Genomic DNA, 18,042 nt, shown 5'->3' on the forward strand with positions numbered 1-18,042 from the left:
GTGCTCGGTGCTGTAGCCCCCCCTGCTATATAACAGAGCAAGTCCTTGGCCTCTGGGCTTTGAAAAATGTCATGATACCTGTGGTGAAAAGAAGCTGAGGTCGAGCTGAACTCTGGGACTGGCCAGTCACAAAGCAATAGTTCAGTGTTTATGATACGTGCAATAATGAGGCTGTGATGACATCATAATAAATAACAAACAAACAGCTGGTGTTGTCTTCTCATCCTTCTGTTTCTGGTCTATCCTTATCACGCAAAAAAAGAAAAAAGTAGGGAACCCCCCGTTGAGTCAGAAAAATTCTGTCCTGCAAGTAAGGGCAGATAAATTTGTCTCTTTAGCAACATTAACACACACACACACACACACACACACACACACACACACAGACTCTATTCATAGTGTGTGCTGGCAAATGTTGAAAGATGTCTTTAACACTCCTGCCTAATCTGTTCCTTAAGTGATGGCACTCCAATTAAACTAGCCGAGTGCTCACTGCCTCAGGACAAGGCACTCCAGTGTGGAAGCCCGCTATCTCAAAAAAAAAAAAAAAAAAAAGCTGACTGAAATAAACAAAAAGAATGAAAGCTAAAGATAAGACAGTCTGTCAAGAGTTTTCTGCTCAATGCTGCCCTGAGCAACGGTTGCTGGAGTCAGTTTTTAGAAAGCAAGAGGCATGACAAGTTGCTGTTAAAATGCTTTAAATACTTGCAGACCATTCCATTTATTTTTTTTTTGCCCCCACTGCATCATAACATCCATAGTTATTATTTTGCAGAGCTGCATGTTTACTGTTTTTGTAGCATAGCACTTATTGCCCTCTGGTGGTAACTTCGGGCCATTAGACATGGAAATTCTACGCTTTCAGCAGGAATTTTCATCCCCATTAAACGTGTGGGCAACAAATACCAGTTGTTGTTTGTGAGTATTCATATTCATGATTTAGGCTCAAAAGAAAACAAAAAGGTAAAAAGAGAGAGAAGAAAATCCAATGGGTTGTTTTTCATCATCTCTCAGTTGACCACTGCCCTCTACAGGAGATTTCAGGAGCATGGCGCTACAGAGGCTCCAATCTTTAAAAAATTAAATAAAATGAAAATTACATAACACAAAAATACCAACACAAAACCTGACCACATTACTTACATTTTTTAAGTCCGTAATATTACTTAATATTAGAAAAACAAAGGGGGGAGAAAGCTAATTCCTTGGTTTAACAGGGGTCACAAAAGATTTAAACTGTGGTTAACACATCTTTTGGATAATCACAATAAAGTTCTCCTCAGATGTGACGTGATTAAATTCACATTGTCTAAGGTTATTTGAGCCCAAATGAAACACACTGGAAACTTGTGCCAGTTTTCCACCCAGTGGAGTGATGAAACATGTCGTACCAATAACTCTAACACCAGGCAGATCAGGATTGCAGAACACAAAAATTTACTACATCGCAAGCCCATTTATCACAAAGCAGTTAAGTTTCTGCCCCCTTCAAGGGCAGCCAGGTCTTATCCAGAACTGGTGGTGCAATTTGTGTTATGGTTGTTTTGAAGGTAATCTATCATGTTCAAATAATATGTGACAAAATCTCTTAGGATATCATAATCAGGGATTAGCTCATTTTAGACGTGGAAGTGGAAATCAGCTGTTACAGAAAGGCAGTCCAAAGCTCTACGGTTTGATGAAGGATTTTGTAAGCACAGTGACAGAGAATTTTAACACACTGAATACTATTTGGCCACACAAGACCCAAATCTTTGAACAAATGAATGTTTACAGGGAAATAAAGCTGGCTGAGTGCACAGCTTATTCAAGATTCACAACTCAGTCCTCTGAATTTACAATTTTATAACACAACTGTTTGTCATACTGAGAGTTAAGACATTGATTTCACACTGTTAGCTCTATGTCAAAATGATCTCATTTTGCATATCTGGCATTTAAACACAGTGTGAACCATCTTTTTCCTTTAAGAGAACTCAGTTACCTTGGATTTACAAAAGACACTTTTTTGTTTATTATTTTTATTATGATTATTATTTTCAGATTGTAGCCCAGATACAGTTTAAACCCACGTCTCCAAGCCCTCTGGTGATTTTCTCAAAACAAGTAACTGAAAATTTAATTCATCAAAGTGGGTCGACTTATACACAAATACATCATTTATTTTAACACACATTTACAGTCCTATAACCTCATCTGCCTAATATGACATCTTAATTTTTTTCATTGTCAGCAGATTTCAACGCAGTGATTTCAAAAAAGAAAAAGAACAAACAGATGAGAAGATATAACCTTTTATGTAAACATTTATGGGAGATGCAAACACACGCACACACTGACCATGGTGATTCTGATTGTAAAATACACCATGGCTGTCTAAAGAAATATTAGACTCTATACAGAGTGAAATAAATATGAACAGAACATCTCACATAGGTCCTCTTCTTACCCTGAGCTCTTCTATAACAGCCATTCTGACATCAGTTTGAATCAGACCATTACTAGGAAGTGTTTACCACACACATACCTGCTTCACTGCACTATGCTTTGAGTTGGACAGCTCTGTCGTACCAAGCTTAAGGCCAGCATGTTAGTTTGACTTCTCTGAACATGGCTCCATGTGCCTGATGTGCACAATTGTACACACAGCTGGTATTCCAGGTACCGAAGCTCATAAAGGGGGGTGGTTGATTAAAGGGGTCCATCAGTGGAAGGTCTCAAAGGTCTGGTCGCACCCCCACTCACTTTACCACTATCCTAGCTCCACACCAGTGCTTTCGAATGAGATGAGTTTAGCTGCACATTTTCATACTTCTCTCCGTTTCCCTAAAATTCAGAAAAAATACATAAATAAAAAATATCACTCACAACAACTTGAAAGGCTTTTAGCTAAACCAGATTTTCCATGCTGTAACTCTAACCTTGGATGCTATGGCTTTCAGTTTGCCAAGTAAAGAAGGCTTCGTGTAGACAACTTCATCCTCAATATCTCCCTCGTTCTCGCCCTCCATCACAGCACAGCTGTCAGCTCCTGGCATCTCGCACTCCTTATTGGCAGACATCACCAGCCGAGAGTACTTATATTCCAACCTAGCAAAGAGACAAGTGACAGAATCAATACTGAACAAGGAGAAAAAGAAAAAGAAAAGCAAAACTAAACACTGAGACAGATGGGACAAAGCAGAAAGGAAAGGGGGAAAAGAAGGGGAATGCCAGGAAAGAAGGGGAAAAAAAAAGAGCAAGGAGTAGACAAGCCAAGCACAAGAAGGGAGCACAAAAATAAGTGGAATAGGAAGAAGAAAAAAGAAAGTGAGAGAATAGTTTAACAAAGAAAGTTATCGAGGAAAGCAGGAGAAAACACACAGAGTGAGGGAATGGCACCTTTTGTTCTTCTTCCAGAAGTAGCAGGTGAGGGACACGAGCAGCACCGCAGTGAAAGCTCCCAGGCCTGCACCGAGCCGTATCCAGAACTCCATACCCTCACATAGCACAGATTTCTTTTCAGGCAAGGTCACACCTCCCATGCACAGCTTGGGTTCAGTCCAGACATACAGCAAATCCTGAATATACAAAGCATTAAATAAGAATGAGGCAGGATAGGACCATACAGTTTACATCCACAGTGGGTGAATGCAAAAAACCCTTTGGTGCTTGGGGGTGATTATATATAGGCCCTTTGGATTTAAACAAAGCCAAAAAGAAATCAAATCAAAAAAGAAAAAAAAAAGAAAAAAAAAGAAAAAGAAAACAACACCTTCAAATTTTTGTGAATTTGTGTTTTTTGTTGCATTTAAAATCTTTCCCCGAACTCTTGTGGACTAAACTCATGTCCAAACAAACCTGGTGTCCTCCCTTGCAGGCGCCCTCTATCTGATGGTAGTCTCTCTCAGTGCATGTGGGACAAGCCCCAGAGCTCTCCCATAAGAAGTGGAAAGTGCAGCCATCACATGTCCCTGCAGGGCACTGACTGTAACAGTCAAACACAAACATTGTCACTTCAACACATAACATACATTTTTCACATGGGAAACAGAAGGAACACTGATAGTAGATAGTAAATGTAGCACCTGGGAACCGAGAGCTCTCCTTCAGTCCCCTTCTCTGGGTTACAGCGAAGTGTCACCACGGCGCTGCGGCCAGATTCACAAGATTGAGTTGCCTCCAAGGACCTTATTAACAAAAAGAAAGCAAAGAGACCTAAGAACATTTTTTTTTTTTTTTTTTTTTTTAAGTATCTAGGATGGTAGAGGTACCTGTAGTAGAGGTTGATATCAGGGACTTTCGTGTAGGCCTTGGGATAATGGTCTAGTCTAGCCCTTATTCCATCAAGTGTTTCATCTACTGTTGCTCCTGTTCAGATACATTCAAAGAAAAGTCAGCTCAGTGTGGGTGTGTGTGTTGGCAATTTATGTAAAGAATTACATCTTTTCTGTTTTGTCTCGTCTCCCCTGTATCATTGATTGGCCATTAAGAGAAAAACAGGAGGATATCAAAAACACTAAATTCAGCTCTTTGCCTTAACAATGATTTCACATGGCAGGTCAATTTCCATCTAACCAAGGAAGGTGTCCGCCAGGTTTATGGACTGTGATGAGAGTGCTGTGTGGAAGCCGTGTCCACTAGCCGGGATTATTGTTGACTGGCAGATGAAGGTCTTGACAGCGTTGGCCCCCTCTCCTTTCTCTCTCAGGGAGTCTGTGATGGATATGTCTGTTACGTTGTCTGTGCATACTGCCATCCGACCCTTGAATAAAAAAAAAAAAAAATTTGTGTGTGTGTGTGTATGACAATGCCTGTGCCCAGAGAAACTTTAAAAGTGCAGTATTTCTCGTGTCTGAGTGTGTTTCCATCTCTTCACACCTGTCCTCCACACAAGCTGATATTGAACTGGCGGAAGTACTTAGTTCCTTTCGAGGTAAAGCTCGGACCGTTCATCAGTGATCCTACAGGCCCAAGGAGGCTGAGGTCAAAAGTCAGAGTGGTGTTGCCCTCCGTGTGGGTGAAGTGACAGTCACTGTAACATAAACCATGGTTCTGCAAGAAACACAAACACATATTAGTGCGTGTCATACAAAAGAAACATTTTTGATAACAGAAACAAACCTTGTCACTCTTGCTGGCTGGTCCACAGGGTTTGCAGGCATCAGGACCTGGTGCGTCATGAGAGACGAGGTATGTGTTGCGTGGACACTCTGTGCACTGGCTGGTCTCCGTGTCTATGTAGTGTCCAGGTGGGCAAGGCACACAGGTAGAGCTGGACGGTTGGGTGCTGAGGGCACATGCCCGACACTCAGAAGACACTCCATCCACAGCATTACTCACAGAAATGGAATAGATTCGCGCCACGTCATTAACGAACCGACGCACCTGAAGGACAGAAAAAGAGTTTTTCAGAAGCTTTTATACCAATATCATTCTCACACGTAAATAGCAGCATGCAATTTTTTATTTTATTTATTCGTTTATTTTTATTTATTTATTTTACACAAGATGAAGCCAGCCCTACCCTCACAGTCTGACATTCCTGCAAAATATGTGGTTTAAGGAAGCAAGTTAATCATTCAAGTCTCAGTTCTGTGACTGCAAGTGACATTGGAAGCCTCCAGGTTTGAATGCCCTACCCTATAAAATGTTTGCGTATTGTTCTCATATTATTTTAAGTACTTGGTGCCCACAATAATAAAGTCACTTTGTTTGATTAAGATTAAGGTTCATATCTTAAGTACCACGTCAGCAATTATCTTTAAAACCTAAGTGAAGGGAGTCTTTTATTGAGGGTGCCAGTGTGGGGCACCCTCCTCAACACTGAGTGAGGGTGATAAAACCGTCAGGAAGTTTCTCAGAGCTTTCCTGTTTCTGGACATAACATGACAAACATGAGGGTTCAACCAAAGGTCGACAGGTTCCCTGAGTTTATGAAGCCCAACAGCGCACCAGCAGAGCAACAATACAAAGATATATTGGTTTAAACCTCAAGAGAAAACTACCAATGGCTCCCAGACTAACGTATGCTCTCTCAGCTCACCCAGTGCACAAAGCCTTTTAAACTGCTGTTCATTGTGTAAAGCCTCGATAACATCCATATACCAGCGGTGAAGGTGGTATTTAAGTCATTCATAGAAAGGACACCGTGTTTTAAGAAGATTAAAAACACGTTCACAGCGCTTTGTATCTCTTTTTAGAACACAAAACACTGATATAAACATGACTTTACAGTGTGCAGGTTGGTTTAAGAAAACTGTGTGACTAGAGACATTATTTAGTGTCTAGGAGATGTGTCACACAATAATTTCTGTTCTAATGACAATCCGACAACAGCTTTATGATCGGTCATAAATTATCAGAGTTCAACATGGTGTTCACATAGTAATGCGTTTACTATCTGTATATAATGTGTCGCACTTACATCTGAAGGCTGGTTAGTCCTTTGGAAAGCCCATGTGTAGGAAACTGAGGCATTCTTTTTCATTACATGGGTGTAGGTCTGCCTTACTTTGGTTTTCTCCCACGACTCCACAACTGTGGTACTCTTCCTGTTTACATCCTGAGAAGATTAATTCAACTTGTTTTCCATCAAAGAATCTGTATACTTAAGGAATTATGTAGTGGAAAATATGTAAGGAGCTGCTCTCACCATCATGAAGTAAAGTTCACAATCAGCTGTGCACAAAGTTTCAAACTCAAACGTGATGCGACCGAATTCTGTCCCCGAGTGGCCTGACATCGATGTAGGGAGCCTGACACAGCATGCAAACAGAGAAAGGAGAAGGTGAGGATGTTGGAAAGAAAATGTGGCAAGAGCAACGGAGACATAGCATGACTCTACACACTTGAAGCCGGGAACATGGATGTTCAGGATAAGGTAGTCGTTATCTGAGCTTCCTGCTCCACTCTGGATGTGATCACCTGCCACCTCCCAGCCTGAAGGACAGAGCAAATCCATAATACTCTTTCATTATATAATCCAATATAGATCATTGGCTGTTGGTAACTTCAAATCTATCGTAAAGAAATAAGACTGCTTTTAATCTTCTCAACTAACAAATAAGGATATCTATAAGAATGTTTCCCTATTCTTTCAAGAGAGACGTAAAAGACCAAGATTCGGAAAGCAAGCACGACCTAACATGCTATAATTTGAGATGAACAAACACCCACCATTCATGTAATCACATTTGGAGTTGCCCACATTGAAACATGACGTCTTCATGTTTGTAGGAAGAACATTCCACCATTTATACTCGTAGCCCAACGTGGGCTCAGTGCCTGCTGGACATGGCGCACAAGCTGGAGGATATCAAGAAGTATTAACACAACAATACAGAGAAGGGCTAAGAAGTAACAGAATCGAAATGGCAGAGAGGAAAAAAAACAAAAAACAAAAACTCAAGTTCTCAGTACATTTTATCCCATCAGAGAACGTCCCAGGTGGGCAGGGGGAGCAGGTGGCTGTGTCATTGTTATAGAAACCAGGGTTACAAGGGGGGCACTGCTCTCGCTCTCCACTTGGAGGCAAAGTCTCAGCTCCAGCCACGTTCTCCAGACAGATCTTAGGCTCCATCCACTTATATATGACCTGTGTCTGAAATTAGAGACAGAAGGTGACAGAATTGAGTGGACGCTGTGATTAAAGGATGGGAGTTCCTCGGAATGCTCTGGCCTTTCTCTCACCTTCCCTTCGTGATCACATGCTGTATGGATCTGGAAATAGTCCTTCTTGGAGCACGGAGGTCTCTGCTTACACATAGCTGCTCCCTCGTCTTAAATAAGTGGTGATAGAGCAAGGAAAAAAAAAAAAAAAAAAAAAAAGGAAATCATTAGAAAATTATCACTCAAATATTTTAGTAAATTAAAGAATGATGAAAAATGACAAAACCCCCCTGTAAAAGGACATCTAACTCATTATAAGACAAAAATTCTAATAAACTACTCTGCAAAACAAGATGTGAATTTAAATTAAGGATAAAAGGGCCAGAAAAAAGTCTCCACAATACTTTGAGCAGAGTTGGAAGAGAAGAGAATCCAGTCGGGTCAAGTTAAGTCAAGTTTATTTTTAGATATTTAAATACCAGTAAGATTTAGAAATAATTCAAATAACCTCTTTGAATGATTCATTAGATTTATAGTAATTAACAAAATTTTATTTATAGTACACCTTTCAGAACACTCAACGTGGTTTACACAGGGCTATAGCTACCCATATTTTCTTGAATGAAAACAAATTGAGGAAGAAATCTGCTGTTTTCTTGTGGTTCTCTGTGTTGAAATCTTTTAAACCAAAGGCAATGGCCCTGGGAACATTTATTGATGCCTTTGTGTAGCAGTGAGCTCTGGTCAAAGAGCGCAGTAGAGCAGACAAAAGATCAATAAAAGATATTTTTGTGATTGCAACCGGTTTACATCAGCAATAAATATTGCGATTTATTTCAAGTCATCGGAATTCGAGTCACAAGCAAATCTCGAGTCATTTCACCATCTCCAAGTCAAGTTAGCGGATCTATTATTTAAAGGTCAAAGACTTTCTACAGCTTTAGTATATCAGTTGTTTTCGTTCTCCCTTATGAGAAAATTTTAAAAAAGCTACATTTCTTTCATCCTCATGAATAGCATGCAAAGATTATTTGTTAAAAGTAAGAAATATAGCGCCTGTGACCCGGAAACAGAAAAGCGGTAGAAGATGGATGGATGGAAGATATATAGCAGTTTGGAAAAACATCTCTTATGATCACACAAACACAATCAACTCACAAGCATGTTATGAACTGGCTGCCTAAGCTATACTGAATACTACAATTTGCATGCACCTTTTTTTCCTGTGTGTCAGAGCATGTTCCCACCTGCATACTGAGTAGTTTTGTTACATGGGGTGCAGGAGCTGGCACCGTGGCCAGAATAGGTGTCCCGAGGACAGGCTTCACATGTGGAGGAGCCTGGGACTCGACTAAATGTTCCCGGCTTACATGGAAAACATTCTGATGTATAGGCAACTCCTGGTAGAAGGAAATTACAGAGAATTCATGCATCAATAAGTCACTGACTACTTAAATTAGAAATTACTGAAAAAAAGATGAGAACATGAGACTGACCTTCTATTTGGACATTTTTCAGTAGAACGGGTTTCACCACTTTGGCCCCCATCAAGACTCCTCCTGTCCTCCAGTACAGGATGTTGGTGCCAGATTTCAAGTCCACCTAGTAAAAACGTCATTTTGTGTATCATCAGTCATGCTATGAAACAAATACAAATCACACAAAGTGAGTCAAAATAAAACTTGATACAGCGAGATTAATTTTAAAGCTGAATGTGAAGAGTTGAGGCCTCCAATAATTCAGACAAAAAAAAAAAAAAAAAAAAAAAACTAATGAGGATGAAGGAAATTGCGTTTCCATTATCTGAAAACAGATAAATAAATTACAAGTAGTTTAAGTTTATATGGTAAATTTTATTAGTCTATGTTGTAAATCTTATTGCTTGTAAAAGAAATGACATCTCGCTGAAACTAAATCAAGCTACTGTAAAACATGTTATGTCATTGGAAACCTATTGCAAGTTAAATTGCTCAAACTTTTGCCAACAACAAAGCCTTTTTTTAACTTTATGAAGCTCAAAAAAAAAAAAAATAAAAAAATTTGATTATATACTCTCAGAAAGGATCCACAGATTCCTCCTGGCATCAAATCAAACTTATTTAAATAATGCCAAATCATAGCACAGTCACATCAAGCCACTCTGCATATAGAGCAGGTCTAGACAAAACTCTAATTGGATTATTTAAAGAGACCCAACAAAACCCCTACTGAGCAAGAACTTGGCGACAGTGGCAAGGGAAAAAAATCCAACTTCCTTTAAAAAGGCAGAAACCTCAGACACAACCAGGCTCAGGGTGGGCAGCCATCTGCCTCCACCATGTTACAGCTATGTGTATTTTTTCCCATAAAATAGGACACATATAATTTCATAAGGCGTCTGGAAAAATACAGCAGACAGCAATAAACAACGCCATTTCTGCAGGACGTTTCCTGGTTTTATCCGCCCATTTCTTGCTGCTCGCTGTGAACCCAACAAATTTATTGCTGATGTAAACCAGTTCATCTGACAGCATGCAGTACTTACTGTATGGGTTGCCCATTCACCATGATTAGTGAGCTTGAGCCACTTGGTATCAGTTGACTGATCCATCTCCTGACACTGGTCATTCTGGATCTGGGTGCGCACAATTGAATTGTCCATTAGCTGATACTCATTTCAACATTTATAATGTGCAATCCTGCACTGATACAGGATAGACGTGTAACGGCAATATCCACCTTTAGATCATACACCCATAAGTAATTTTATCATAACACAAAATTACTACAGACAGAAGTCCTTAATTCTACCTCAACCAGTCCATGTAATCCACCCCTGAACTGTATATCTAATAATGGTTGTTTTCTTTTTTGATTTTATATTATTATTTGAACTGCGGTACAGATTCATGCTGACATTTTCTTCTCTTTTGCTATTCATACATGTAGTAGAAAGCACAAACTCTTAATCGTCACGTCTGTCTTCAGTTAAGCCTTTATTAGGACTCATTTACCACAGTTGGAAAGGTACACAGGTAATCTAACTGTGGCTCTATTCCAAGTCACTATCCCCACAGTAACCCGTGCCGGTGGGTTTGCACAATAGCAGGATACAGCCACATGGAACAGAGCCATTTATAATGTTATCACTTTTCCTGCTATGACATGTCCAACGTGGCATGGGAGATGTCGGCTTACAACTAAATATATAGGAGCTGTTGTACACTGAAAAATAAAAGGAAGAAAAAGCTTTTGCCATTAACATAATGGATATTGAGTTTTTAGTGCATTATGATGACAAATACTGAAGCTACCCATACGACAGGCCAGAGACATTTTACTGACAGCGGATATGCCAACAGATTATGTCAACACAATCACTATTTACTTCAAAACTTGTCTACAAATAATCTTCATAGATTATTCATAGCAAAAATGTAAAAAGATAAAGAAATTGTGAAACTTACAAAGAACTCAAACAGCAGGTTGTTGTCTGGATACTGGTAATCAAAACTGACAGAGCCCTGTTTCTTCAGATGGACGGCGTAGATGAGAGACACTGTGCATTCGTCCCTGTTGGACTCCAGGTAGTTTCCTTGAGGCACCCAGGAAGAACTGGGAGGAAAAATATGCACCAATCATTTTTATGACTTATTTAAATTTGAACTGTCTCTCTTGCATCTTACTCACACACACCTGTTACAGGTGAGCCTGCCATCGCCATGGGGGCTGCTTTCCAGGGGACTTGCCAGGCTACTAAATCCAGCAGGCATGGAATCCCATTGGTCGAAGCGGATGCCGCTACCAAGGGAGTAACTTCCTGCTGCGCACTGGGTACACTCCTGAGCTGACATCTCCAGGAATTCCCCGGCCTTGCAAGAGAAAGCTTGGGGAGCAAAGCAAAAGAGATACAAATGGATGGAAAGAATAAGAATAAAGAAGAACAGAATAAAAATGACAGTGATGATCGACGCTCACTGCAGCGTTCAGCCACGTTCACCTACATGTAGTCATTGTGATTGAGGGATTTAATCCTTACATCCTGTTACACACTGTGTCTGTCTGCACCCAAGGGCCTTCTGTATCTGCTCAAGTTTTGACACTGTCAGCTTTTCCTCATACCTGATCTAGTCAGATTGCTTATGACTACCTATGCATACTTCGAAGTAACCAGAGCCAAAAAAAAAAAAAAAAAAAAAAAGCGCCAGGGTATGAGGTTAGTGCAATCCATGCTGCATGTAAATTGTGTGGGTTAGCTTCCACAAAACGAACTACATGTGCATGTGATTTAAGGACAGATGTGGCACTCATTTTCATGGGGAAATTATTGACAACTGAGCAATGTAACAGGATGCAATGGATGGCGAAATGCTATCCACTGTAAAACCTGAATTAAGCTAGATGAAATGAAATGAGACATTTGAACAGGAAGAGGGAAACTGAAAAAAAAAAACAAAAGGAGATAAGAGTTCTTTTGTCTCTTTAATTCTTGAGATGGTTCAGGTTTACAGAGGTATGCAACACAATGCTGTAAACGGCCACGTGCTACGTGGAAGGAATTCTCCATATTGTTGTTGAAGTATAACAATGAAGGGAAATTAGCATTCCTCGTGTTATTATTTCAAACTGGAAAGGTTTAAATATGCAACATGTCTATGTGAGCAAATATTTGCTTTCAGTCAAGATTCAGAGAGAGAAAACATCAATGCACATTACAATTGAGTGACCTTTCGGGGAACAAAATGATCTTACACAGACTTCATCAGGGAAGTGAAGTAGGCTGATAAAAAAAACACAAGGAAAACCTCTTTAGAGGAAGATTACCAAAGAAAGAGTTTGTATAACCACCTTGTAAGCACAAGTCTGTTTTTACACAACTAAAATCCACTGTGCTGAGCCGACGTTTTCCTATCAGTCAGCATTCACGGGTTCACTCCCACCCCTAACAACATGAAGAATTTAACACTCCCCGTGAGTCACTTCTTACTTAGCAGATCTGTTTTCCCTGGAAAATAAATAGAATTCACTATCTCAAAAGATTGGCAACTCATATTGGAGACATACAATAGTTTTGAAAAACAACATGGCCTGTTGATGGTGCGGCTTGCACTGACGGACGGCGGAAAGAGACGTTATTGGCATTTGGCATTGGTCTGTGCATCACTTGAGGGTATTTCAACAGATGGTCAGGTTGAAGTAGTGGAAATTCTAGGCGACTGATAAGTAGAGGAGACACATACCAACTTTCACGCCCACACAAAGGCATATACTTACTGCACTCTGTGCCACGTACTGGCTCTGGCAGTCCAGTACAGGACCCAGCTCTCTGAGGGATGGCCACTCTCCACCGAGATCCCGTACTGTCACACTCCGTGTACTCATAGTAGTAGTCTGTCTGCCAATCACACACACAAAACATCTACATTAGAAATCTGCCGCCGTAGTCTGTGTGCGAAATATTCAACTATTGTGAGCCTGAGGCAGGTCAAAAAAGACCAAACCACATAAGGCCTATATCCAGACCAGAATCCTGAGTTATCGCATACTGAGTGAGAATTTCTGCAAATGAAAGCAGACTAGATGGATGGCTACTGCCTTAGCAGCACTAAACTAATACTACACCTAATGTGTGCATCCCGCTGCTAAGACTTTGACGAGGAGGCCAGTTACAGCGTTATCGCTCAAGCTTCACCTACTCTTAGTCCCTGGATACACAACATACCATCTCCACGGCGATGGGGACAAGGGTGACAACAGCTGTGGGCAGGGACAAAACCCCAACAGCTCTCTCCTTTTCCATGAGTAACACTTAGGTATTTGAGGTACTTGATTAATGCAGATAATCATTTTAATTTGTAGTCTGTGAAGTGAAGTGAAAAACATTATCTTGACATTATCTCTTCCACAGAACTTCTCCCTACCTGCCAGTTCACCAATGAGGGGAGCCTAAATTCTGACAATTTCCATTATGGCACTGCTTGAGTCAAATCAGATTTTGGCATCAAGGCACATGGGTGTGGAAAGATTTTCTTTAGCGTTTGTTATGTTTGCTTCAGTGTTTGTTTTAGTGTGTGTCTGCTTGATAGAGGCCAATAACGCTGTTGACATCTACATAGACTGAGAGTGGAATCTGGACAAAACCCTCATTATGTCTTAACATACTCATAAGAGCTGTGGTCAATAACTGATATGGCAGACTTTCAATAATAATGCCGCAAGAGTATCATAGCCCAGAAAGAAAGCTAAAGCCAACACTGTGTGCTGTAGTCCTTAGCTGGGGTGTGTGTGTGTGTGTGGGGGGGGGGGGGGTAAAGAGAGATTGAGCCAATAATTCATAGGAATGTTGCTCATCTATCTTAGGGCCGCCTGAGTGACTGTGCTGCCATCCTGAGCTGAGGAGGTGTTGAGCTGAGCCGGACCAGAGGGAAGGAAAGGACCAGTTCATGTAGGAAACTGATAAGAGTCGGAGCAGAGTGAGTGCTGAGGGTTGACACGCCACACCACATCAGAGAGGGTTTCATGTCCTCTTTAAAAGAAAGGCCAAAAAAATAAATCGGTGCATTAAAAAAAAATCTGTTCATTTTGTTTTGCAATCAACTGGAAAGGAATTGCATTTGGACATCACACCATGAACCCATCCGGAAGTGTGTCATCAATTTTTGACCGTATCTTACGTGGTCACTGGATGACATTAAATCGACGGCAACAATGTTCGCCCTCGCGTTTTTTTATGTCTCACCTCGCTGCACTGCCGCTGCTCTCTGGATCCGCCGGTCCGCCGGAGCGTGCAGAGGATGAGAGCGCAACTGGCCACGAACCAAGCCGGGCACCGCATCGTGGATCATCGACGGGAGGATGGAGGCAGAAGAAAGAAAAAAAAAAAAAAACAAAAACAAAACAAAAAGACGTACAACAGCTAGCTGGATCGAAGAGAGATGAATGGATGAGAAACCTGAGCCAGATTACCGCTTGGACGACACCTGCTGAGGTCGCCGCTTCCTGCCTCACCACCTGCGGTTATCCCTGACTGTCCGCTCCTGCTGCCTCGTCACACTGAAGGCAGACACGACGGAGAAGCGCTTCCTTTAAAGCCTTTCAAAGTAAAACAATGCACCTGTGAGGATAAGATCTGTCACCACTTTGTTTTTTTGTTTTGTTTTGTTTTTTAACGTTAAAATGTCCCAGTTTATTATCACGGGATTTACTGTATGTCCACACCTGTATCGACTGTGCGCAGATAGGCCTCGGTTTCCCAAAGGTGGACCCTTTGGTCGTTTTAATTTGAAAGCATAGCAGTATTTTTTACGACTGTACGTGCTCAATTGACGCAGATGCGTTCCCTCTTGTCCACCGGGTCCCCCCCCCCCACCACCACCCCCCTGTGACGTCACTCAGGAAAAAAAAAATTCTGGCGCTCGTAACAAAACAACAATCTATTGATGCACGATGTGATTGTAAAATTTATGGATTACATTATGAGATCAATTAATAACTGTGCTCTGACAGAATATTTTCTTTAAGATCAGAACGGGGGGGGGGGGTTCGAAATAATTTAACTGCATTTTTATCTTGAAAATGCAGCATATTATTCTTGAATTTCTACTGTTGTAGTGCATACGAATGGCCACCAGAGGAAGGCATTGTCCTACTACGCCCTGATTGTCTTTGCTCCATGATCATGTGGGAGCTTCTCTGGGTGGTATCTGTTTATCTGTTATTTACCTTGTCCAAACTGAATAACTTTGATCGGCAAGAATGACTCATTTGTTACCACATGCACAACATCTTCAGCTACAAAGTCCAGGACCTGGTCTGTCATGGAGCAGACATAAATAGTTGGTGCCAATGAGCAACCCATACCTGTTTGGGTTTGCCTGAAGGCACAAAGAAATGAACTCAACTGTGCAACAAATAATAAAGGACTCTCAATGTTTATGTCCAGAAGAGGATAAATAATGTTGCTGGATTGCCTTGCCTTTTTTTTATATAAATTACCTCCTTCATTTTGAACATTTGTAAAAGTTTCAATCCAATCTCCAAGCTTAGATACAATTTAGATTTTTGTTTCAGTACCCAGGGACTTACGTCAGACTGGGAGCATACATATATTAGCATTTTTCAATTCAAGTTTTTATAGAATGTGCTCAGCTGCTGATTAAATATTATGTCAATTATAGAAAAAGAGTCCATCTCAGCCTATTAAACGTTGTTTAAACAGAGAAACAACACTGTTGTTTTAAACAGTCAGGTTAAGACCAGATCAATACCCAGAGAACCAGTCCAAACCTGAACAAACATAACATAACAAAGTGTTTCCACTACACCTGATATTGTATTATGAAAAAAGCATATTCACCAATAGACCAGGCTGGATAAAATATAGATGCAAGTCTGCTTTATGTGATTGTATGAATATTTAAGTAGGCATCACATGAGGGGAGCTGGGCAGCTCCAGTCTCACACATCCTGAGAGGAGGGGAACCAGGTCTTTCTCTCTCTCTCCCTCCGTTCCTTTCTCTTTTTCTTCTGAGGCCTATCACTTACGGTGTTTGCCTGTAACTTGAACTCTCATATTCAACCATCTGTAACTATGCAGTAACCTTTACACTCTAGGCTACTGCTCTGCGATCAGATGAGTTCATTAATTAACATTGGTGAAGTGCGGGGGGCAAGCATATTAGCGACTGACCCTGGGTCAGATGGTAACTGGAGAATTGCTGGATCACCGGGCCCAACCCCAGCCTCCAAACTCACAACAGACCAGGAACTACCTGGTGAAGTAATGAGACACCCTGCAGTGACACACTGTACAAAAACCCTGAGACACTCACACGCATGCAACATGTCAGGGAAGCACACGAGGGACTATGAAGAGCTGAGTAGAGACTGACCCTCACCTGAACGCCACCAAAGAAAGACTGTTTGAAGCCACATGGAAGCAGCCTGCCTGGGGATGTATTTTAGAAAGGGAGAGTAATGTCTGACAGACTGACCTGCTGGCCAAGCTATGTTGAAAGACTCCAGAGTTGAACGGTGTTATTGATGATGTTAATGATTCAAGCTGCTGTTGGACAAACAGACAGGAACCTACTGAAATAAAAGACAACTATTCATAATATTTATTGGCATGGATCAGAGTCATCAACTTTCTCCTGGCGTGAAGAGACGTTTTCACTTTTTAAAGATGGAAAAGATTGGCTCATTGTTTTTTATTGGGTACACGTTTGAAGTCTTTCATCTCACACAAAGGTAATGATGTGTATCTCTCATTAGGAAGGCTCAGACTCTATTCCAGCATTTACTGGCGCACAAGAAGTTTAACAAGATTAACTACCTACTGTTTCCCCACAGACTGGGAGACCCCAGATCCACCTAATGCCAATTAGGATTTGTTTTATTGTCCGTCTAAGTAACTTTTAAATCCACCAGCATGCATGGACTACCTTGCTCGTCTTTGGGCCACTGTTTTGGGAATCCATCTGATGTTAACACTGATCAGTCTCCTCCTCAGGAGCCAAACATCCCAAGCAGAAATAACCACAGACTTCCTGCTGATCCAGTTATTTCCCAGCCTGAAGCCCCACAGGACGATAAGCAGCACAAACAGCCACAGAGGACTGTCAGCCATATCTCCGCCCACTCCACCAGATCCAGAAAAATAAATGGTAGCAACTCAAACTCTACCTGCCACCTTCAGGACGAAGCTGATGAGGCATGCTTTGAGTCACCTCCACCCTCCCACAGCATCTCCCACAGCTCAGAGGATGATCAGCTGGAACTGGAGTGTAGCCCAGAGCAGCAGCTAAAATGTCCTCAAATCCCAAGACCCTCCATTATCATCAGACAACCAAAGGTAAGTTCTGTTCTAACTTTATTTATGAAATTTGAGGTAAAACCTTTTTATGTTTTCAATTGGCTGTTACATTTCATGTAGTATATGTATGTAACCACAAGGGGGTGTAGAAGTCATCGTAAGTTATTTCTGATATTCTTCATAGGATTTGCAGGCTCATGTTCCTGTGGCTGGATTTAATTCATTTATTCCTCATCACACTATGATTCTTTGTTTGTCTTTGAATTGAAAACACACATGTGCTCACTCCCACTGACACTCTGTGGTTAGTCTGGCTTGTGACTGTAGATCGAGTGTCAGTGAAACGTGCTAAGTTCCCGTTTAACATGATCTGTGTTTCCTGAACCCTCACCAAGACACGCAATGGTTTCTCTGTTGGTGTGTGTGTGTATTTGTACGTGTGTTTTTGGATGCTGAGACAGTTGTCTCTGTATTTAGTCTTGGCCTAAAGTCCACCCACAAGATTTTCCTTCTTACTGAAAGAGGACGATGAGAGACTGTGTAAGGCTTGTCTTGTGATCAATAATGCTGATCAGTGGTGGAAAATGCAGAGGAATGAGAGGGAGGAGGGGTGGGTTTAAATGGCAGTACTGGAGTTAACACTGCAGACTACTTATTCC

At 41.2% G+C, this 18,042-nt stretch overlaps 1 protein-coding gene across 2 annotated transcripts; it reads right to left on the reverse strand.

Moving 5' to 3' along the window:
• Nucleotides 1–2,008: 2,008 nt before the first annotated feature.
• Nucleotides 2,009–14,606, reverse strand: elapor2a (endosome-lysosome associated apoptosis and autophagy regulator family member 2a). Of its 2 annotated transcripts, XM_029522486.1 has the most exons (22): nucleotides 14,309–14,606; nucleotides 12,844–12,964; nucleotides 11,266–11,455; nucleotides 11,037–11,184; nucleotides 10,115–10,204; nucleotides 9,087–9,192; nucleotides 8,838–8,990; nucleotides 7,672–7,760; nucleotides 7,402–7,582; nucleotides 7,159–7,287; nucleotides 6,831–6,921; nucleotides 6,635–6,737; nucleotides 6,407–6,544; nucleotides 5,104–5,367; nucleotides 4,861–5,034; nucleotides 4,558–4,744; nucleotides 4,254–4,350; nucleotides 4,068–4,169; nucleotides 3,841–3,967; nucleotides 3,382–3,560; nucleotides 2,922–3,090; nucleotides 2,009–2,826 (listed from the first exon to the last, which is right to left on the reverse strand). In XM_029522486.1, exons 1-22 carry the CDS (start codon nucleotides 14,402–14,404, stop codon nucleotides 2,758–2,760), a joined length of 3,003 nt encoding a protein of 1,000 aa, XP_029378346.1. In that variant the 5' UTR covers nucleotides 14,405–14,606; the 3' UTR covers nucleotides 2,009–2,757. The 2 variants fall into 2 exon arrangements, with proteins under 2 accessions (XP_029378346.1, XP_029378347.1); XM_029522487.1 differs by lacking the exons at nucleotides 12,844–12,964; nucleotides 14,309–14,606 and adding an exon at nucleotides 11,574–11,591.
• Between the last annotated feature and the right edge of the window lie 3,436 nt (nucleotides 14,607–18,042).

Source organism: Echeneis naucrates, chromosome 16 (genome assembly GCF_900963305.1).
Source record: "Echeneis naucrates chromosome 16, fEcheNa1.1, whole genome shotgun sequence".
NCBI classification, from domain to species: domain Eukaryota; kingdom Metazoa; phylum Chordata; class Actinopteri; order Carangiformes; family Echeneidae; genus Echeneis; species Echeneis naucrates.